At 30.1% G+C, this 25,372-nt stretch overlaps 1 protein-coding gene across 1 annotated transcript; it reads left to right on the forward strand.

Annotated features, from left to right (window-relative positions):
• The first annotated feature begins 2,713 nt into the window (after positions 1–2,713).
• Positions 2,714–5,083, forward strand: LOC132740536 (probable G-protein coupled receptor 139). The gene is made up of 2 exons (XM_060728456.1): positions 2,714–2,806; positions 3,666–5,083. The coding sequence occupies exon 2, from the start codon at positions 3,724–3,726 to the stop codon at positions 4,825–4,827; it is 1,104 nt and encodes a 367-aa protein (XP_060584439.1). The 5' UTR covers positions 2,714–2,806; positions 3,666–3,723; the 3' UTR covers positions 4,828–5,083.
• The last annotated feature ends 20,289 nt before the right edge of the window (positions 5,084–25,372 follow it).

The following is a 25,372-nucleotide window of genomic DNA, read 5'->3' on the forward strand; positions in this document are numbered from 1 at the left end:
GTTAATTAAGTGCAACTATTTGTAAAGGTGAACGGCGTAAGTATTCTTTGTTGTTTCCCTTATAGCGAATACGATAATTAATTTGCACTGATATTCTTATCTCAAAAGTCAAACAATAGGTAGGTACATACCAAAATGATAAAAACAACAGATAAGTAACACGTCGAATATCTAACTAAAGCAAGATGTTATAACTTATGTAACTAAAAGTTTAAAAGTGTGTATTTTGTATTATATCGGTTTTTGAATATAAGCCCAAAGAGGGAAAACGGTATCTTTCCTGAATTCTGTGTTATTTTGTTAAATCGATTTTCATTACAGCTACAAATTTGATTGTTTCATAATAAAGGTTAGAAGTTTGATTTATCTCTTTTGCACAGCAAGTTCAAACATAAAATTCAACGTGATATCATTGACCTGAACGATTTTCATACTTTTTTCACAATTTTTATTACAAATCTCCTTTGCATTGCTTTGATGCAAAAGGCTTCACTAACATAACACTGGCCTATTCAAAATGTACAAATAACGAATTGATCTCTGCTGGAACTAACTTTATTTACAATGCAAATACAAAAACAAAATATTTAACGTTTGACGAGAAATAACACATTTTTTAAAAATCCAAGAAACTTTTAAGATAAACTAGGAATTTAATGGCGCCAAATTATTAGCAACATCGCAGTAAAAAGTTCATAATAGCTCTGTTAATTGAAAAGGAATAGATTTTCGTCGAAATTCTAAATAAATTCTGAGTCTAAACAAACGGATATAAATACAGAGGTTTGTTATAAAGTATATGATACATAATGAAATTTAAATTAAATAAAGTTCATCGTTGTTGAAGGCTATCATATTTCACTTTTGCATTAACTTTTTAATTTAATTGTTATACGAGCATTAATATCTCAACCATTAATAATAGCAGTATTGTACTGTGTACGCTAAAACAAATAATAAAATAACGTAAATATTATAATTAAATATATTATAATGATACAGTTATCTCCATGAAACATGTTCTTTGAAATTAATAGGTCTCGAGTGTAGTATTGTCAGGCGTCAGGCTTGAGATCAGTTACAATTTTCATAGTGCCATATGAAGATTTGGTGTTTATATAACAATTGTAAACGCATACCAACAGGTGCAAATCTGCAAAAGTGCAGCCGTAAAAAAGTTGTTCAGTACTGCATTTCGTTGGTGGTTTTTGTTGTTGTTTTCTTTACAATTGATTTCAACACGTTAAGCTTTGATAATTCAATACCATAACGGTTCTTGAAATTGCTGCGCTATCAGTCAACTCTCATGAACACTCAATTAAACTGAGTCAGCAATTTCAAATTATTCTGTTCCATTTATTATCACGAAGGTATTTGCTTTCCCACAAAGAAACCATATAATGAGATATGCAAGTAATACAAGTGGCGCTTTCTCGATATCATGATACAATCTGTTCATTGTTGTTGATAAAATCTAACTGTTGTTGTTTTATAACTAATTTGATATGAGGAAAAAATTATTCTAAAAATAAACACGATGAAATCGTATAATTGACCTATTAAATTTAAAGTTATTTTGTTATTATTGTTATATAAAATCATAATGCAACGAATATAATGATATTTATGCTGGTAGGTTAAACACTGGCTCAATCAAACCGAGTCTGAAGCATCTTCACTTTGCTCAAATTAAACTATTCGTATGACAATTTTGTTGATTGATTTTCGGTTTAATATATTTTGCACTTTGACAACATTTACTCGCACAGAATTCGCATATAAATATTTCTTCATAGTAATTAGTTCAGCTTTAAATTGGTGAACAAAGATATGCCGAAATTTAAATGCATATAAAGAGAGAAAAATGTGTAAAAAGTATAAGTTATTTTGCCTTGAAAATTAGATTAAACTATTTATGATCAGGTAATATTTAATTAATTAATTTAACATACACTACTTAGATTGGTTAATCTAATTTTCCCTATATATGTATTTGACCATTGCACGTCAAAACTATAACATTCTAAATATTTGTTACGTATATAAATGATAGACTAAAAGCACGGATTACTGTTTAAATACAGTTTATAATTGATAACCAATCTATACAGAAGTAGGGTTTTTCAAGATTTGTTTTAGATTTTAACCACTTAACGATTAGTTACATGTTAGCATAATATATGAAAATTATATCGGTCTTGTCTTTCAAAAAGTGTAATTATTTTAATGTCACTATATATTTATATTGGGACTAGCTTATGTGTAGAATTTCAACAATTCATATTTGCTTTGTGTGAAGTCAAAACATGTTTATGTTACATTAACAAAGATACTCTACTGCAAGTATCTACGTATATGTTATTATATCAAATTTGAGCATAATATATCTTTAAATGTGTTCACGCCAATTTTACATAACATGATGTACTCTGACACAAATAACGTATTTGAAGATTTCAAAAATGCGATTAAATTTGATCTGATGAAAGGCAAACTCCTGAACATATAGAACGTATGTAATAGTTACAATATATATGTAGATTATATAACTAAAAGTCATTATTTTTGTTTTTTATAAGCTGATACACCAGCAAGTACGAACACTTTCAGTCCTATAGCATACAAGAAAAATAATGTTTATTTATTTCGAACCAGCCTGCTATGTGAAATTGTTCAGGAGAGGTGAATTAAACGATGCATTGTACTTGCTCGAGCGAGTTTATTAGATATTGGTTATTTTCTCATTGAACACCGACGGAATATCAGTTGATTGTCAGAAAGGGATAATGTTATAAGAAACATTACTGTAAGTAAATATAGTTTTAATGTTTCCCTACACATTTTGATATGAGTATAGTTTTGAGTGTTTAAAATAATTGTATCTTTTAAAATAGAATTCATGAAAATTTAATTTATTCTTTTTTAATGGTACATTACACCATTAGGAATGAAGTAATATTTTTCTGTCCATACAGACTTGATATTGAAATTGAATTTTATGTCGACATGTGCTATATAGCGGTTTCATTTAAGGTTGAATTGTTTTGGAAGGTATCAATTGCGGACATACGTCAATTGTGATTTTTAATTTCGACGGTTTTCTTTTTATTTTTTTTTAATGTTTTTTTTTTTTTTTTTTTTTTTTTTTCATTCGTTAGGGATCCCCTCAGCTTTATTTAAATTTTTAAAAAAAAATGATACCATGCATAAGCATGCTAAGCATGCGTATACTGAATTGTTTTTTATGTTTAATTCGTCATTTGTTTCCTTTTAACCTTTAGTTGTTGTTGATTGACATTTATGACATATTTTGTTTTTAGTTTTGTATCTGAAAAAATTCATAGCATATTATTATATGACTGCATATTATGATTAGATCATGTGCCTTATTTAAAATGATCTATTTGTAAAGTCTTGGATTTTTCTTTCTTAGGTTCGTAATGATCAATTAAAATGAGTGTCATAGAGAAGTAACGACAACAATCTCTTCGATATTGGTTTAACATGCTTTTAGCCGAAACTTGAAATTTAAAAGACGTAACTTATTACAAAAGCAAATATTAAAGACATAAAATGCAGATCTAAGTAAAAATTGTTTTATCTTTGCAAGTTGAAATTCTTTTTTTTTCCGAACACGAATTAACTTTTCATTTAATTTCTTTCAGTTTTCTAAAGATATAATGTACAATTGAAATAGTTCCATGTCAACAGAACACTGAACTGATGGACAACGACTCAACATTTAACGGCAATTTCTCCAGCAATGAACAGAACTTTGAAGAAACGCGACAATTTATTGCTTCACTTGAAAAATATGCAGTACCAATAATATGTTCATTTGGATTAATTGCAAATACGTTGTCTTTTACTGTGTTTGCTCAAAAATTCTTAAGAAGAAAATCATGCAGTATATTCTTAGCGGCTAGAAGTCTAAGCGACAATGGATTTCTTATCACTCTTTTAATAATGTGGACGTCTTCAGTGTTTGACTTAAATTTAAGTAGAATAGCTGGTATATGTCAGGTTATTGTTTTCCTCACTTACGTGTTTGGCTGTCTATCGGTATGGCTAGTTGTATTTGTAACAATAGAAAATTACATACGGATATGTAAACCTTTTATGGTCAATAGTTTGTGTCAAACAACGAAAGCAAAATATGCTGTGATAACGCTTGTGGTGTGTACATTATGTTGTTACAACTTTCCATTATGGACAATGACAGGAGAGTGTACACCAAAAGTTGAACACTATAAATTTCTTAGGATAATGGTTTATGTTGACAGTGTTATAACCCTTATTGCTCCTATAATTATTATGGCATTTCTCTTGTCTCGGATTGCTTTGTCTTCACTATCATCATGTGAGAGACGTAGACGTTTTAGTTCAACATCTGCACAGAGAATCAGTGACCTTAAGACAAAAGTTACAACAATGCTTCTGGCAGTCACGCTTATTTTCATTACATTAAACCTTCCCTTACATGTTGTGAAATTACGGCTTCTCGTGATATCATTCATTAAGGATCAAATTAATGTATCCACGCCAGTTGATTTAACCGTACAATCTATATCTCAACTGATTTATTATTTATCTTTAGCAATTAATTTTGTTGTGTACTATATTTTTGGAATGTCGTACAGAAGAACATTTATTGGTCTTTTCTCTGGAAGAAAAAAGAATGTATATTCTCAGACGGATTACAGTACTTTGGCGACTTCAAGAACTCGGAAAATTGGTCAGTCTGTTCAACCAGCGTCGGAAAATGGACAATCAAACTATAGTGTAGTAAATGTACAAGTAAAAGAAGCTGAAACACGGATAGAATAAAGATTTAATTCTTATAGAGAGATAATCTTTTTTACGTGCTACTTCACTGATCACTAGTGGCTTTTTAGGAATTTATAAAATTAAATAATTCCCCAAATTAATATAGAGTTACGAAAAAACACTTAAAATGATATAAACAAAGTCATAGGTTGTCATTAATCTCTTTAACAAGTACGCGTAAAACATAAAACAGTTCATAAAATCATAAAATGTACAATGTTCGTTTGTTATTTTAAGTTTCATGCATGAACCATAATGTAAGATTAAAATATTACCTTAACTTATGTAGCTTACAAATATATTTACGAAAGACTAGTAATAATTCCCATTAATTTTTTTAATTAAAATAAATACTACCAGAATATATATATATATAGTTAAACATCAAGATACTTCACTATGTTCAGTAGATTTAACACTTAATGTGCATAAAATAATAAGCTTAATCGCACTGTATGTTTGTAACGTCGCTTTTCATTGGCTAATAGAGATATTTTACATACTCTATATTCGCGACTGCATTTAATTTATATTTTATAAAGTTATGATCGTTCCTTCAGGGCAGTTTAACCTTACAAACATATTTAGCTAATATTTAAGTGTAACTAGATGTTGCCGATAGAAAGGAATGAAAACCAATTGCAAAATAATGTAAAAGAAATCAAATGAAAAATATTATAACAGATCAATAAAGTCAGTGCACATATAGACGCCAATTTTTCATTATAGTGTGGTTTATCTATGCTTTTAACCATTAGACATTCAACAGCTTATCTTAAAATGCTATAATTTAAATATATTACAACAGAGTTTAATTGATTCGTTTTTGCAGTCTATACAAATATTATACCCGTGATCGGTCATCATGCATTTAAAATACATATAATGAAATCTTTCTAAAATATAACACGTATAATTTGATGACAATTTAATTAAAAATTATGAGCAATAATTCTAAATATTTATATTTCATATCATGTTCTATTTCAAATAGACGAAACCACAAACACCGTCTTTAATTGCTTATCGATAAGTGTGTTTTAAGGTTATAATGCTGCATTTACATCGTGATTCTTACATTTTGAAACGAATTTTTAACTTTATCTAATAACTCTATAATTGATTTATTCCTGGAAGAAAACATATCTTAGATTGTCATCTGTTATCAGAATATACACTCTTTTATTTAATTAATCGATCAATTAATTTGGTCATCGCAAAATGTAGATTATTTTTCAGTGTATCTGAAAACATAACGATATGATTATGATGTAAACTGATGAAGTAAATCATAACGTGAAATGTGTAATATTTATCACTTTCCCATGTTGAGTTTGCGACTCCTTAAAAATGGTATTGCATGGCCGTGCATAAAATTTGGAGTGACGTCACTTATGATATGAAACATACTGTAAAGACGCGATAAATGTTACTTTTATATAGGCGTTTCAATGCAAAATGTTTTTATTTTGCATTCTAAACAGCCTTTACTTTTGGGAATATGTTAAATGGAATATTTTTGTGTAGGTTAAATATTCAAATCGTTTAATAAATTAATATTTTCCTCGTCAGTCTCGCATTGTATAATTTTATCTTGTTAAATAAATTTAGTATTGAACCTACACTCATTCAATATTCCCTAAATATACATATACATGTATGGTTTTCTACACAGCAAACGGACAAAAATGCATTAAATGAACGGTTCCTGTCGCACAAATTATTCATTACTTTTTCGTCATTATCAAAACCTGTTGGATTTTATAGACTTAATTTTATTTCGATTGTGTAAGGTCTCTAAGCTACTAGTCACACCTTTGAATCGTTCCTACAACCAACCAGTACCGAGCAATAAGTGTGAATATTCTTGCTTAAGGAAACATGACGGGCGTTTGAACCAATGCGATTATTAGATACTAATCAAACGTGCTAATCACTCGGCCATGTCGCCACTTTCGGTCATAAACTGTTAATGAATATACTTGCCTAAAACTCCTTAATTAATTAGATGATGTGCAAGATATCTTTTCAAACAATCTACACAATACAGTCGAATGATTAGAATTAAAATGTTGTTTTCAAGTTATTTATGTTTGTTTTGCAATATCAAAGTAATTCTATATTTCACATTAAAATAAAAAAGAAGTTGACAGAATCGTTAACCTGATAAAATCTTATCGATGTGCTCAATTTAATATAGTTCATATCACGCAATCAGGTAAAATTGTTGGAATACTTTACAGACATAATATTTAATCAAGCGGGCAATAAAAACTGGCATGTTTTAGATATAAAGATGAATAGATGAATAAGAAGTGCATCGTAACACTTATATCGCGCGCTATGCACTGAATGCTATATGCCCAGGAACACATCATTTTTAATTTATCATAATGAATAGGGGCATATACATGTTTAAGTTTAAAATATAGGTCATGTTGTCAACTAATATTGAATTTTAAATCATCTTCTCAAATAGTATACAAATCAAAAGTCAATGATTGCTAGAAGAATTGAAATTGCTATCAAAGTATTTCGTTGCTATGGAAAGTCAGTGGTTCCTATAGATTTAATTTGTTGCTTAAAGAAAACAATAATTGCTATGAAAAGTCAATGGTAGTCATGGAAATAAAAAACACGGAACGCTAAAAGAAAAAATAACTTAACAATAGTATATAGTATATGCTGTGATGCTTGAGGAAACTATAAACAATAAAATCAGCGCAATAATCTAATTAAAACAAAATTAAATTTGCACATTTGCATTCTTTGGTTGGTTTTCTAAATTTTCAATAGGTGTAATAGGACCGATTATCAGTTAAGAATGTAATATGTAAATTTCAATCATTGGTGTAGACAAAAAAGTAATGTCAAGTTTCATATATAAATGTTTACTTCTTTAGCCAGGTCACGATTCAAATCATTTTTGATAGTACAAATCAATCGTCTGCCTTAGAGAACAACATGACATCTATGCAATATGTACTGATTTACCTTTGCAAAAAATGAATAGGTTAAACTGGATAGATTCCGGAAGAATATTCTACCAAAAAAGTTATACATTTAGCGCTTTAAGTGAATAGAGAGCTAAGAATATTTTCAACCTTTTAATAACAATTTTTGTCTCAGACAATTCTACATTTAAATAATTGTTATTTGCTACTGATCATAAAATACTCATATATGAGCCCTTTAAAAGCGAACTTGGTCATGCTGCTGAGCTAAAAAGTTATATATGTATAAATTATATAAAGTTTTAACAACTATTTTCAAACCAAGTCAAAATGTTTCAAATTGTTATTTCAAAAGAGAAATTGGGATTTCAAATTATTTGCGACCATACATCCTTTTCATATTTATCAGGAAAACAACAGAAAATCATTGTGATTCCTAAGGTTGATAATTTAATTAAGACGTTTCAAATTAATTAAATTTTAAATGAGTATGTTTGTATTATGTATACTCAAATAAGAAAGAAAAGGGTGCAGAATCAGTTAAATATCTATGTCTGCTTTATCGTTGAATAAATTCAAATATTTTATTTACAAATTCAAATACCTAGTTTACGAGATTATTGAGATTGAAGTCACTTTTGTTTCCGGAATTTTGTACTTCACAACAGCAGGTGTCAAGTGCCGTGTGGCAGCCGTAAAAAGTTGCCCTGTACTTCACTTCAGTGTTGTTATATTTTCTGGTCCTTCGGGATCATTGATGCCAGCACTATAAAGTGTTGAGAATTGAGTACCGCTCAAATTGAGTACCGCTCAAGCCGGTGCTAGGGGGCGTGAGGGATGTTGCACTTATTCATTATCCCTCATGTACAGAATCAATCAAACCGAGTCTGCAATACTTATGTTATTTTGTTGTGATTAATGCTTCCGAGGGAATCACTTTGTTTCCGGAATTTATCTAAAAGGTATTTGCTCTAACAAAGGATTGTTCTGGGGATGTAACACTGTAATTAAATCTAATTGTGAAAGCGATCCTTGCTTTTTCATATTCACGTTTTATGCCTTATCCAATAAAAAAGTTCAAGCATTTATACTTTTAATTTTATGAAATCAATTTTCTTTAAGAATAATGATGCATAATTCGTGAAATTCAAGAGGAAATATCATTTAATTATACACTCTGGCAAATCAATAAATGTTACATGGGATTAAAATAGAATATTCAAGAAACAATTAAATGAATGATTGCTTTAAATTAACACAATTTTAAAACCACCTTTTAAAATAAGGAGAAGAAGAAGAAGATAACGAAATCTTACAGTGAAGTGAGAAACAAGTGATATTTTCATTAGCAATGTGGGAGTTAAAATGTAGACAATTTCTCTTTTTGGCGTATAAAAAATGCCGTTATTACCCAAAACAAATTTTAAAAAAAGTTTCTTTATTATATTATGAATTTAGCAATTTGCGACTGATTTCATTAAAACGCGGGAAAAAGACACCAGTAACGAAAATGACGTCAGACACTCAACGACTACGCGAACGTTACGAAACAAACAATTGTAGACATAATTGCGGAGTATCTTTTAAAACTTTTAGATTAAATAATAATAATTGTTATTTGAAACTAAACGCAACAATTATTTCTATTTGAATTAAAAAGTTTGCAAAGTCATGATAGTCAAAACACACGCCAAAATATTCGCCAGAGCTATACCACCCACACTGCGGGTGATACTGCTTTTAACGCACACACACACACAATCAGACCAAATGCATACATAACCGAGCATTTATTACCAGAAGTAGTAAGTTTATAATATGATTCTAGAGTATTAGTAACACAGCATTTTCAAAACTAATAAATTTCTGCCAAGTATATTCCATATTTTTGTTTTGTTTCTAATTAGACATTTCATTCTTTATTAAAGTACAAATCTATTATCGTTCTTTCAGTACAATATCAAATTACAATAACGGTCCCCTCAAGTGATAAGATATATACATAATATTTAATTAGAAATGTAATAACAGTAAACAGGTGCATGTATCATTATGCAAATGAAACAGACGAGCAAATTATATTGCTAGCAATTAAGTACACGAGGAGATTAAAATAAAATTTGACGTTAAAATTAATTAATTTATTAACGGGTATTCTTACTACTAAGTAGCTTTCCAGCGACAAGGTTCGAAAGCAGACGGAACTTTAGTTATTGCTGAGATATCTTTCGTTGAAAGATATGGGGTCTAAGATGACACAATTTCTTTATAAATGAACAAAATCATATATAGCAGATACGTATGAATGTAGAACCAATAGTAGCATTTCTAAGCTATTAAAACGGTAGAACCAAAGATCATCATGCACATATCTTTACATTGCAGATATAGCACCGTCTGGAACTGCGCAACACTTCTAATACAAATAGTTATATTTCCCAGAAGAAAACATAACTGTTTTATAAATAGTCAATTGTGAATAAAATAACAGAACACAGAATGGTTGGAATAAGGCCGTGACTTTATTGTGCTTTTTGGTGAAAACAAATATCATCGTCAAAAAATATGAAATGAATGAGAAAAATATGAAAGACAGCTCCCAGCTAAATGCATGGAAAGCTACATAGCAACGCAAAGTGCTGTAAACTATGATAATAAGCTCTGAAAATGCTAAACTCTGCTTGGACTTGCCGCAAAGAGGTCAACGATTAAGAATATAAAGCGGCGTGGCATTTTACAAGAGTAAAACAATGACAAAGCTAAAGAGAAATCGGGGCAAATTGCTCCCATTAAATCTCTTATCAATGAGATATTCGCAATGATAATGAAAAGTCTTGAATATAATTTGACTTAGAGAAGTTACAGTAATACTATATAAAGTCACGACTGGATTTAACACACTAATGTATCAATTACTAGTATACAAACGTATTTGCATTATGAAAGATATATTCTAGTTTTCAGATATGATCAATAAAGTTAGGTATGTGAAAACAGTAAAATAAAAACATTTCGATTTTCTATACCATGAAACTTGCAAACTGTGGTCGACTCGCCCAGGAAAAACCAAATAAAACCCATTGGGAAAAATAGGAAACCTGTACTCGTTTGTCAATGTCATACCACAAAAATGTCGGGTCGCATCCTTGCAAATTCATTTAAGCATTAGAATATATAAAAAGGCACCATTTTAATCATTTAGCTCAATTAATTATTGTTAATACTAATAAATATTTAAAAAAATTATTTTTAAGTATCGAGTAATGTTCCAAATTACAACTGTTTATTTCTACAACAAAGTTTGTTGTAATCAGACGTAGAGCATCCAATTATTACTTTGAGTGTCAACACATTTCAAACACTAAATACGTGGGATAATATGTTTTCTGTAGACTGTAATTACTGGACATCAAATTCAAGCACACGTGTCGATGGAGCGGCATGGCATGGCTGAACGGGAAGTAATGAAAAACCGGCTGGATTCAAGCTGAAAAATATAAACACTCGGCAGCAGAACATGTTTATGTAAAATTGAAATACAAATAACACATGGGAAGGGAGGGTGGGATTTTAATAAGCGATGTTTCCACGTCAAATTTTAAACTTTAAATGCGCAGCCTTTACAATGTACGCACGAAAAACTCGTGCTTGGTAAACTTACGAAAACCAGTTTTATCGGAATGTTTTACCGTTTCACACGGATGGGTTTTGAGGCAATTACACATATGCACCCGTCAAAAATTAAACGGGATTTATTTCTCAAAAGAAGATAAATCTACTTGTTTTTAATTGCAAATTGTGATGAGGAAAATGTTTTTAATTGCTTTAGATACATGGCTGTTTGGGTCTCTAAAGAGAGAGTCAGAGAGGGGTAGTCAGGTACAATATTGTAACGTCTAATTTCTTTTTCATGAACACATGTCATATCAGGTGTTGTTAGAAACACTTTTTATCTACTGCTGCATATTAATATGAAGTTTTCACATTATGAAAAACATGTATCTTTTTTCGATGTTGAACTTTTGTCACAATAAAAAAAATGGTCTAATAAAATCCGAGATATAAGGTTGTTATAAGATAACTGATAAGATAAGATAGATAATCTACTTATAATGCCGTTGCTTTTGAAGCGTGCTCTTTCCTGTAGGGTCCAAGAACTCGCTCAATGAAACGGAGCGTTAAGCATTTTGTGTTTGAGAAACCTAAAATTGTTTATAGCACACTGTGGCTCAAGGCTACTTATGTTATTCGTTAGAACCGGCATGATTTAAGAATCTTTTGACAATTAATAAATAGATTATAATAAATCATGTACATCATCCGACATAAGAATTACCATTGAATGTAAATAACCATGTGTCATTTTCAACAAAAGTTATCACTGTTTATTAATAAGTTGTCCCTTCTCATCAACTCTTTACATCTGCCTGTTTGCAATAGCTGCTTAAGAGATTTCTGAAAACTGTATTCCGTGAACGTTGGTATTTCCCGTTGAGCTTGATTTTTTTCTCCTTTTTAAGTCGAGTGACCAAATTAAGCATCCCATCAAAATGTTTTGGCAATTTATTCGCCTTTAAAATTAATAGTACCTAAACGAATATGAGGTCAACATACTCTAAGGTTCTGAATTATAGTAAATTTAATTTTACACAAATTTTGATGGAGGAATAACACATTTTTTTTAAACGAGCAAATAATACTGTATGTTATCCTCGACTTTTACATTTTTGTAACGTTATTGCACTGTAAATAAAATAGCCTGCTTTGCTACTCCCTTATGTTTTCTGAGATCTTTTTAATTCCAGACAAATGCTATTTCCTATTTAACATAAATTAAACATTTCTATTCGGTCAATCTACAGATTTGAAATTTCCTCGATTTGTAACAGAAAATAACCTATTTCAACATTTCCAGACATTGTTCTAAAGACATTGAAATACAATGTACATTATTCCAAAACAAAAATTGGCTTACCTGTAGTTATTATTATCAGACAATATCTGATACATTTATCGCCACTTAAATACCAGTCAGTATTATCATTACATTTATCGCCACTTAAATACCAGTCAGTATTATCATATTTTCTCGTCCTGATTATACTCTGTTTCAGCAAGAACAGACGCAAAAGCACTTCGAACTAGACTCTGATTATTTAAGCATTAACTGTGTAAGTTGTTGAGACCGAGAATCCATCAATCTAATATTTTAACTGGCAATTTTAGCTATGTGATCAAAAAACGGTGTAATTATTGTTGGTCAACTCTAAATACCACAGCGAAGACGACAGGTAGGAAAATGACTGCAATATTTTATTTTATGTGCCGCTTTACAAACAGCATGCTATATCTATCTTTCTTATAACATACTGTATGCTATCCAATACCACTTCCGCTTTTGAAACCCCATAATAATTATTTACATTTCCTTTGTGGGCTATGTGATAAATAGAATATTATATTTCTGTAGATTCATTTCTTAATTTATTGAACTCGTTGAATAAAATATAATTATGCTCGCCTAATATAATAATATCCAGCTCGTTTAATAAATTCAGTATTGAATCTACACTGATTTTATATCTTCTATATATTTTGCATTATATCATTAATAAGTAGTATTTCTACGAATCAGTAAGAAAGGCAATAATAGCACAATGTTGACATACGTCATCCATTCTTTTTCTTTTAAACCATCGTAATATTTTAAAAAAAAAAACATGTACTTTCATCATTTGTTGGCCATAAATCACAGACTATGTACAGACATAGATATAAAATAGATACACGGATGATGTCATTGTCCGGACTGTGCATACAATGTATACAATACACTTTATAGAAAATCATAATTCCATTCACTCAAACTGTTTTGTTGCTGGGAAAAACATAATATATCTGTTAGAACTATACGTTAGAATGTTTAACGTAGTATTTAATGTATTGAGCCTATAAATGGTATATACTGCAGATTAACTGTTGTTGTTTTTTAAGAGTTATCTCAGAAGAATATAACAATTTTCAGCGGAAACTAATTTAAATCAGAGGGGACAACGCATCGTTCTTTAAAGGGATTAAAAATGTTGTAGCGTTATGTATTCGTATTTTTGTTTGAGACATTACCACTTTTTATGTAATTTGGAATTATTATACTGTAACAAACAATCCTAATTTCCTACCGAAAATATATTGTCTGGTCAAATAAATAAGGAACTGTTTTACTCGGGAAAAATGAAAAGTTGTCTATACTTTAAAAATATCTGAATATCGAGATACAATAAAAACATACTTAAGATACTTAGTGTTAAAATTAATATAATTCGCTATAGATCTTGTGGAAGTAAATACATTGTACTGTTGTTAGAAAGGAAAATTTAATTATGGCGCCATAAAGTTTCTATTTGGTGTTGAAAAAGAAAGGAACAAGATTTAATAGAAAATTCTCACTAAAGGCATAAATATACATATTTGTGACATTTTAAGCTATTTCCTGTTAGCTATTGAATTTAAACAATAACAATTCTTCTTAAAGCATGAATAAGCATATAAAGAAACTGTTCCTTAGACTTAAAAGACAATTTAAATTCTCAAGGATTGAGAAGTATCTATGACCATTAAGAATTAATAATTACTATTTAAATTTATAATTCTATCATATTTGATTTTGTTCTTTTAATTGCGCGCATTGCAATAACAAGTGGATAATGTTATACAAGTATCAAAAGGTGCATGATCATAACATGTTTGTCTGTATTTTTAAATTCTTATCAAAGACTTTTTTACGAAACTAAAATCTTTATTATTCATTCCTTTTGTATTACAAACAACTTCGTAATTTAAAGCATCGAGTGAAACTGCTCCTAAGACAAAATAAGAGCATGCGACATTCTCAAGGGTGCAAAAACATGTAGTTAATTGGTTACTGCAATTGTTTCATACAGCACAAAAAGAAGAACAGATATTAACCTTATGACAATATTTCTTTACAGAAACGCATAAAAAAGACTTTCCGAAGCAATCGTTTACACGTAACTATATAACTATAAGAACTTCACTTAATATGTCATTTTTTTTATTTTTGCAGAGGCAGACCGTCGTTCTTTTCGTCTAGAATAGTCACAGTTTATGTCCTAATCTGATAAATATGAATTCTTATAATAATTATCAAAAAGTTATAATATCAAGTAAAATATATAAGTCCACCTAGCTTTTACTAACACCTATGATTATTTTAAGAAATAGTACTGCATATTATACAGCTTTAATGTTTTGATAAGCAGCTTATTCTTTCTGAGCATGAATCATCTGTCGTGTAGACGGTCAATATAAGTTATCATATTACTTTCTGGCGATTTAATTGCAATTTCTCTACAATGATTTTGATACTACGGTGGTTCGTATCTTCTGATATTAGCTGGTCTGTCACAGACTGTGATACCCGTCTTACTGGCATTGTTTGATAAAGTACATATTCGTTTAAAGGCAAAAAATCCAAGTTACGTTAAATTATGTAAAACGGGTATTGTCAGTGATGAATTGTAGGTCGGTACAGAAGTATTAAATACTTAGATGCCAAAAGTAAACTTGTAAAGTACTATTTTGTTTCAACGCATGTCAGATTTAGCAAGCAACTATCAAAAAAATTGAAAGCAATACAACAATCCCTTACCGGTTAGCAGCCCAGCATCATTCTAATAGGTAATGGCCATTCCTTTGTCAATATAAGAAGACATAAGTGAACTTAAATCTTCTAAGTTCTTATCTTTATTGATCTGTGGTATATTAACCCATTACTTCATGAGCAATTTGTGAAAAATGGCTGTTTCCATTGAAAAGTCTCCCGTTACAAGTTCAAATTGCAATTATACTATACAAACTGCTTCAACACTAATCAATTTTGGCACAAATGTTGACTGGACCATTGCCCTTGCAACAACATGCTCAGGCTTAAATTTTCTGTTACCATGGCAACGAGGGGACATCTCAAAATTGCTAAAAATCACTATTTTGCTTTGATTTTTTTCCATCATTATTGATTTCAAAGTGCTGCAACTTCTCAATGGATTGAGATAGAGTCAAATGCTTTTCAGCTTTGGTTACACGTTGCCTTATAATCAATCTGGGGTTATTTATAGCCTCTCACAAGTCCAAAATTTTCTTGGCAATGAGGGGGACTCCGCTACCCTTCAAACCCCCGAAACAGAAGGGGGCACATCCCCCTTCTGGCAACCCCCTGATGTATCTTTTGGTTGGGGGGGCCGCGCCGAAAAAGTGGTCACTTTTTAAAACAACATTTCTCACACAAAAACAAGTGTTAAGGGCCTTAATAATGCATTTTTTCACCATTTGAGACAACAAAAAGGGGGGGGGTGAAAAAGGCGTTAAAAGGCGTGTATATGAAGTAATGGGTTAATGTGTTTAGTTACCATGTTTTCTAAATTAATTGTGTTTATACAACAGATTATCAAAAGATTAACCGCATTAATCGGAACAATTTATCTTTCAATTGTTCTCTATTTAAAGTAAATTTGTTTAAAAAGTTCCAAAATATCTAAAAGTGCTCATATGAAATTACTTTAAGGACAGTCAAACAGACTGAAAGACTGGCTGACAGACAGACAGACGAACATAAGGCATTTTTTTAAAATCCATGGTTGTAACCAGAAAATAACATGTTCAAGGCGAAATTCCTACTTAGAATAGATAACGCTTGATGCGAAGATGCTAGACTTGTTAACAAATATGCTGTGAGTGGTGAAAGAGAACAAATATCTAAAGTCTTAAGTAAATACCATAAAGAAGTGTTTTTAAAAATCATTTTTCCATTCAGTGGGGGTATTTTAATAAGTTGGCGCTACAGTTGAGAAGCTTGCCACATATAATATGGCTGATAATCTGAAACATATATTTCAAGTTTGCAGTTAATACCTTAGAAATAAGGAAGTTGCAGAAAAAAATGTATTTCCGCAGATAACCGGGCTTTTCTTGCAAGAAATAGTAACACCTATAATATGATTCTAGAATACTGACTTACATAACAAATTAAGGTGACAAATTTCTTGTATATTGTATGTTTTTGTTTTGTTTTTTATTACAAGTGTTAGTAATTTCATGCTTTATTAAAGTACAAATTTATCATCTGCCTTCTTGTAAATTATAAAATAAGAATTATATTCCTTTTGATCAGACGTTGCGGTACATAAATAATACTCGATTTGAACTGTAATCAACGTATTATATGCAAATCAAACAGATGGAAAAATTATATTGCAAGTATTTACATAAGGAGATTAAAATAAATCTTGACGGTAAAATTAGTTGTTCTTTTATTGCAATTGCTCCCGACACTTGTATGTCTTAGCCTCAAAAGAGAAAAGTATGTGTTAATTGACATTATTACAATAATTATACAATAAAGGCATATTGTGGCCCTGATTCATTTGGATTTGGAGAATAGGTCAACCACTCTCATTTTTGCACTGTCAAGTTTGGATTAATTATTTTTTTAAATTAAAAGATTACTATAATGATAAACATTTACCAATAGTTTATACTGACATCATTTAGGATAATAATAAATAAAACTACCTTCAATATAAAATGACTGCCCCACGGTTTTTATTAATTGGACGTTAGGCTATTTACAGAGCTCACCTTGAGCTCTGTTGAATGTAAACTTGATGTAAACAGTTGTGGAAAAATTGTAAATTTATTTTTCATTTTACCTTTACATTCGCAATTTTCACTTTCTTTGGTATAAGACCACTGCAACGGAATGCCAAACTTTACTGACAGCTGTTAAAGTTGCCCCATTTCAGTGTTGTTATACTATCTTGCCCTTCGGGGTCATCGGTTCAAACACTTGTATGTGTTGAAAATTGAGTACTACTCAAACCGCTGCAACGGGGCGTTAGGTATGTTGCAGGTTTTCACTTCTCTTTTTCAGCCTCAATCAAACCAAGCCTGCAATTTTCATGTTATTTTGTAGTGACTGACGCTTGCGAGGGATTATAATTTTTCCCTTTTTTACCTACTGAAAACATGCTGCTTATTCAAATTAATTAAGAAATGTTTAATTCAGAAAAACATACACGTATGTCTTCAGTACTTTTCTAGTAATAATTATTTTAGATATTCATTTAACGGGACACAATAAATGCAGTAATCAAATTTATTAAGTAAAAAAGGGAAATTGTTTTTAATATATAATTATTTTAAAGGTAAACGAACTTGGCTGTTGTTAAACAGAACAATTAATGGTGGTGCCAAACAGTTTCCATTTTACAATGTTCCAGATTGTACAATTGCTCTAAGAGTACTGAACAAAGACAATTACTTTTTATATAATTATAAAATATTTATATCGTTACTTTTATTGATGGCATTTCATTTGCAACAAGAAAAAAACATATTATGAAAAGTACATGCTCATTCTGTTCTAGTTTGTACACTATACAAAAAAATGAAACATTATTTCTAATCGATGACCTTTATACGAAACTACTTTAATCAACATAAAACCTATTATGTTACATCCAACTTCCTGAACATGTTGAAAAGGCATAAAAAGAAAATGTCATATATTCTTAAGTGTGCAAAGTATCTAATTAATTTGTTGCGGCAATTTTTTCCCACATCAAAGGAAGTCAATAACAGCCTTTGGATTATGATACAATACTGTTTGACAGAATTGACTCCTAAGCCATCGTTAATATGTGTCTTTATGAGCTTCGTTAAAGACAATATGCTTATTTCACAGAAGGCAAACTGTCGTTCGTTTCGCCTGCAATAATCACAGGTTATTTTATTCTTTATCTTATAAATTTAAAATCTTTAATAAATAGATATAAACGATGTCAAGAAGAACAGCATGGATTCAATTAAAGCCGATGACATTATTTTATTTTAAGAAATTTATAATTGTAACTGCAATTTACACATATTTTGATAAATAGATTAGCAGTTTCTTGAAAGGCTTGAATCAATTGTCGTGTAGACGGTCATTATAAGAAATCATAAAAATATATGACGATTTTTATTGCAAATTCTCAATAGTGATCTTTGTTGTTATGACATAAGATCTTTCGTAACTTTTGATAATAGCTTGTCTGTGAGGCCTGTATTCCTGTCATTGTCGGATAAAATGAATTTCATTTATGAAAATTACGAGAATTCCAATGTTCTGTAAAATAAAATAGCAGTAAAAATTGGGGTACTTCGTCTGACACTGTAGTTCGGTCATACAATTATGAAATGAAATTGAAATAAGATAATAAATATTAAGCTTCGGATAACCACACACGTTTTATATACGATTTATGTGTCAAAGCATGATCTTTAAAAAAGTAACTTTAACTGTAATCAACTGAGCATTGAAATAATTTCATTCAGACATAAAGTTTTAAAGTTTATTTGCACGAAAGCAAAGTCATAAATTATTCCCTTTTTGCTTTTTATAGACTTATCTTTTTTATTATAAAAAGATTTACAAATGAGATGTTTATGCTGCATAATTATATGACACGCTTCTATTAATTTATGTTTATGTTGAAATTATTTGGTATGATACCAAAAGGAAAGTTTATCGGTACCAACTGCGAAACAATTTTTATAGTGTTGGTCTTGTTAATTAACCGATGATTTGAGGTAACAAAATAGTTTTTGATATACAAAACATCAAATGACATACAAAAAGCTAAACTTATATTCTTGGTTTAAATTTCCCAGCTGAAAAAAGTGATTTGAGTTCATTGACTTATGACAACCTTACTATCTCATAAACGCAACTGTTCGTATTGTTGATACAAATGATAATTACGATAAGGAAATGATTTAAAAGTATTTTCTATTCGTAAGAACTAAATCACGCTATGAAGACCTCATTTAAGAAGCACTTGGAAACATAATCGTTAATAAGACTTAGTAAATTATAAATGCACGACGTATAAAGGAACGATTTTTATTTGTGATCAGACCATGTGTCCTTTGAAGTTTTTTATTCCAATTTTTTTTTTTTTTTTAGATTTTTAAATCATTCATTATTATGGGAGATTTCTCTTAATATATAACTGTTTTTTACTGATTCTGTTTATTTTAAAGCATCACCTTTTTACTTTGATACACGATGCAGTCATTTTATTTTCATTAAAGAGCATGGTATGATAAAACAATCTTTGCTTTACTTAATGTATTTACAAAATGTTACAAACCGATGAGTGTCATGGAATGCAATCATTCCTATTACAAATAAATATAGGTCAAAGTTGACATAAAGCAATATCTGTTATTCCGATTAAATTTTAGTTTGTTAAGGTGCATAATTTATGTAAAAAGCCATCAATAATTTAAGTTTCATGCATGTTATAATAGTGCATAAAAGTTTAACCGGAAGAAACGTAATATTTCACAATATAACCTTGTAAACTATTGTGTTGAAATACATTACAATATAGAAATATGTTAAAAAAGAATATTATAAAGTACTGAATAAAAAGGCAAAGCAAGTCATACATACATCCTCGTAAAATGAAGTTACAAGAGCAAAATGTAAAGTAAAATATTTAAAGAAAGTAAATTGGTGCATAGAAAAGGCTTTATAAATAAAAGTAGGCAGTTTTCTTATCTTATCATTATAATTGATCCGTTTGAAATTAATTCGACACATTTATCTATGTTCGGTGTTTTCAAGTCAGTTGTACTTTGGTAATTACTAAGTTCTTATTGCACAATTTAAAGTACATTCTTATACGAAGGAAAATTTATCTTGGAGATTGCTAACAGTTTAAACCTCCCCGAAATCAGACAAAATTGTTTTAAAGGTTTTTGGTTCCAGAAAAGTGCCTTGTTTGCTAAAACTGTAAGACATGATTTACAGAAATAACAAACCGCCAATCAACCAAACAACCATCAACGCATCAATTTTGAAAGGGTCAGAAAATATATTTGGTGTTAAGAGGACCATCCGATTGGTTGGTGTTGAAAAGGTTGGCTCTAGTAAAGTGTGATTTTGCGAACAAAATTTCATACACTTTACATAAATTGCCTTTCCGCAAACCGATTATGCCGCGAGGACATCTCATGACCATTTTTCTTTGGTTAGATTCTGAATCTTATATTAGATGAAACAATCTTTATGCTCAAAAAATTGTGTTTTAACGTTTAGGTCGAGAAAAAAAGTGTTGTTTTTTTTACGAAAACTTCTAAAATTATATCACCCCTTTCACATAGTTTATATAAAGAAAGTGGAAAAAACGCCGATCCAAAAAGTGCCAATGCAAAGTGGGCCTCTAGCGGCCAGCTTGCTAGGTTAGAGATTGGAACCTTATAATGCTGTAAAGATGAACTTATAAACTAAAAACAAGTGCTTTGCCCTGCAATGAAATGAAAAAAAAGATATTTGGATAAGGACAGTAACGCTTTTCACGATCATTTTTAAGCTTATATAAAGAAGGAATAAATCGCCGATAAATAAATAATACCTTGCTTCGCGGGCCTCTCGCGGACATTTTTGTTACAGAATTCGACACTTATTACTGTAAAGGCTAGCCCTCAATTGACTCTGGCAAATGGAGTTTTACCGGTCCCAGAAAATAATGTTGTTTCTTTTACTTACGAAAGTTTTTATACGTTAAAACACAAAGATATAAGGCGACCAAGCCAAACTGGACTTTTTGCAACCATTATCATTGAGACAGTCCATTGTACCTTTAAAAATGAACCTTCTACTAAATGATTTTTAAATGTTGACTCAAGAAAATGGCACTTTTAAAGAATGTTTTAGACTTAATACATATAAAGAGAGAAAACAAAAAAATCCTAATACGACCAGGCTAAGCAGGCATTCCGCGGAAATTTTCTTTGGGTTAGAGCTTTTGACCTTATATTACTGTAAAGAAAAATCTCAAAAATAACGAAAGGGCTAATCCTTAACGGAACCAGACAAATGAGTTAAAACTGTTTTCTCTTGAAAATGATAAATGGACCAATGCGCGTTTGCCTCTTTCGGCCATTTTTTTTTTTTTTGGGGGGGGGGGGGTTGGGTGTGCGGTTTTAAAGTTTTGAATTTTGTATTCCTGTAAAGAAAAAACCGTCTAAGACTTTATATGTAGAAAAGCAAATTGCCGACCCAATGAAGTAATATGGGGTTCTTGGAGGTAGAGCTGTGCGTGTTATTTTGTTGTGAAGAAGAACATCCTAAAGAAATGTAATGTCTTATACATGTACTCAACAGAAACTTTTCACGCTAATTCGTAGACTTTATATACTTGCAACGACTATTGCGTGACAAAATCTTTTAATTTTTAATATTTTTGCTATTTTAGCCAATTATGGTGCTAATCTGTGTATTGCTAAAGAGAGAGAGAGAGAGAAAACAAAAAAAACAACACAGTATACATGTTAAACTAATTTGACCACGTCATTAAAATAATGAAATAATAATCATTATTATCTTATTTGTATCTTATGATGTCAGACTGTACATACGGGATATATTCAATTACCATTTATATCTATAATTATATCGTTGTTTCTTCTTTTGTCTTTGCACGAAATGCACTTATATCAGATATAAGACCTTTATACAAAAACATACTGATTGTTTATACGTTATGTGAACTCGAAAAACTAAATGAATGATTTAGCATATAAATATATGATATATCGTACACTATTCCGTTGACAGGTTAAGTAAACATTTTATTTTCTTGTGAAAGATATGTCAAATTAATCCTACGCGAGGACTGTTTTTCCCTCAGGACACCAAATTTCAAATAGTTATATGTAACTGATTTATGAAACCTTTGACAGAAATAAATCACAGCAGTTCCTACTAATTTGTATATATACGGTCAACGAACCAGCGATGATAAAATATCCAGTTTCTGTCCATACAGCTGTTAAAGCACAATAAAGCAAAAACATGGAATGAACTAGGCATCTAGGTCAAAGATTGATGTGAGATTGATTACATAAAGTGTGTATAATATGATTTCTTGTCTGTTGCAAACTTTCTTAAAGCACTGCGGATTGGAATGTTACAACTGAACATTCTCTATTTGCGACTTTGTGCGTAGCTGCGCGTAAACTTCAGGTGCATTAGGATTTGTTAATAAATGCGTGAACTTTGCTACGGAAATGTGGGTGTAAAATTAGGTCAGTCTATTATTTAGATATTTTATCTATACTGTTTACAATAAAAAAAAATATATTCTTGCAAGCATATTCTAGGTCTGTGTTTGCAAGGTCAAGGTCGACGGGTATGTTTGCCATAACATATATTCTAATGCATGGATGGATTTAAGTGCTGTTTGAGTGAAATATGCAATAGCTCATGACGTAGTGTCGTGCACTTAAACCATATTTGTTAGTCACATATCACACTGAATCATCAGTGAGGGACAAATGAACACAAGATTTGCTATCAGAGATACATTGTCATGTAATAATTTTGCTAAGTCAGAGAATTAAATCCAGCATTAAAAATCCGACATTCTGCGTCGGTAAAAATCATACATAAATAACCTGTGAAAATACTGTTACACAAGAAGTGTTATGAACATGATTAATGCACACATAATAAACTAACTTAAAGGATACTATGAAATTGCAGTACAAATACAAGTACATTTCAATATAACTGAATTGGAAATATCATTATGATAAAGTATGTAAACCAAGAGACATTTGGTGTGTATACGGACTATATTACTGACTTAATTTTACTATATTAAGCTAATTCATTAACATCTAGCCTCTGACGAGCATCTTATCATCTTCTAATAAATTTGTTAATGAAATGTAATATTAACTCATAAAAAAACAGTGTTATTAAAAGCCATAAGTAGTTTTGATATAATTATATTTTTTCAAACTGTCTGACTTTATAATTTGGTCAACAAACAAAACATCATCTTTAACTTGTTTATGACGATTCAAGAAACACTTTTTTATTTAGAATTCCTGTCTGAAAATTTCTTTGTGAAATAAAAAAACGAACAACAAGATCATTTATGAAAGCCATCACCACAAAAATTCTTTACTTCCTAAATCCACCCATATTTGTAAAAATGTTAATAAGACCATATATAATATATACATTTTCTTCTTTCATTATTAAAATGCTAAATAATATCTTTTATGTGTATTTCCATTAATAGTTTTGTTATAGATAATGCTTAAATGATAATTCTTAAATGTTTTTTTATAAACTTTGGTTATACATTAAGGATAAAGAACGGCAATGATTGCTTAAATGTAGTACAAATTAACAACATAAAGAAACACATCAGAAGAAAAGCATTCCCTTTGAAGCATTAATCATATTAAAATTACATGAAAATTGCAAGTTTATTTTGGTTGAGTCTAAGAGATAATGAAAAGGTACAGCATCCAATAAGCCCACTACCTTGGATAGGGTGGTACTCAAGTATTACCTTCAAAATTGTGCATATCCATTCATGCAACCTTCTTGTAATGCATCTCAAATGATCTGTAAATAAATAAACATATAGACTGTATCCGTTAGTTTTAAAATTAAAAAAAACTTGTTGAGCCAATATGTTTATAACATTTATCACAATACTAATATTACCAATTGTCAACAGTATGCATTTATACAAACAAACTATAAATAAACATCTTTTTGAATTGATTGAAAATATATAGTGTATGAGTTTATCAGCTTTGTGGCATTCTGTTGTTTGCATTGGTCATTTTAAGAAAGCACAGTGAAATATGCGACTAGCATTCGCTTATTTCTTATACTAGCAAATAATATGATTTTATCAAGTAATATAGATAAATACAGAATCCCTAAAGAAAGCCCAACACGGCAAAATTGAAAATGTTGCAGGCTCGGTTTGATTGAGCCTGTTCATGGACGGTACTGGAAAGTGCAAGTTACCGTCCACGCCCCCTAGCACCGGCTTAAGCAGAATTCAACATTTAACATGAACTGGTAAAATTTAGAATTTTGAAACATCCGCAGATGTGTTCATATGGCGGTTATCATGGAACCTTCAATGTGACACGGTAGTGCCATTCCATGAAAAGCGGCATATGGTCCAACCTTTTCTGGTACTTTAAGTAGGTGTATATTATAAGTTCTGAGAACGGATTGATTATTGTTATGTTTTTGTATCTTTATTCTATGCTAAAGTGAATTTTCTTGAATCAAATTTTAAACTAATTTTTGGATAAACCTATTATTTAATACAAAAATATTGGTTAAAATGGAAAGAAGTAAATACTAGTGTTTTGGTAATTTTTTTTTTATCTATTTGCCACAATCATTTATCAATATCACATATGTTTTAACGTTTTTTTTAAGATGTAAAACATTAAAAAAAACATGAAAGAAAAATCCAAGAGCAACATGGAGTTTCAGTATGTCTGAAATAAAACTGATCTGTCAATTGACCCTTGATATATTTTAGGCCTAGTTAGAACCCTGCAAAACCATATGCATTGTGTTAAAAATAAAAAGGTGTATAAAAGTACATTATTGAATTTATACAAACTATTACCATTGTATCCGTATTTGAAATATTTCACATCTATATATAATATTTATATAACTGCTGTCATATGAT

The sequence above is a fragment of the Ruditapes philippinarum genome, unplaced genomic scaffold, assembly GCF_026571515.1.
Source record: "Ruditapes philippinarum isolate M1 unplaced genomic scaffold, ASM2657151v2 ctg2835_1_1_1_1, whole genome shotgun sequence".
In the NCBI taxonomy this organism is placed as follows: domain Eukaryota; kingdom Metazoa; phylum Mollusca; class Bivalvia; order Venerida; family Veneridae; genus Ruditapes; species Ruditapes philippinarum.

Bases quoted from the DNA above. Each gene is read 5' to 3' on its own strand.
- LOC132740536 (XM_060728456.1), top strand. From the start codon at position 3,724: ATGGACAACGACTCAACATTTAACGGCAATTTCTCCAGCAATGAACAG.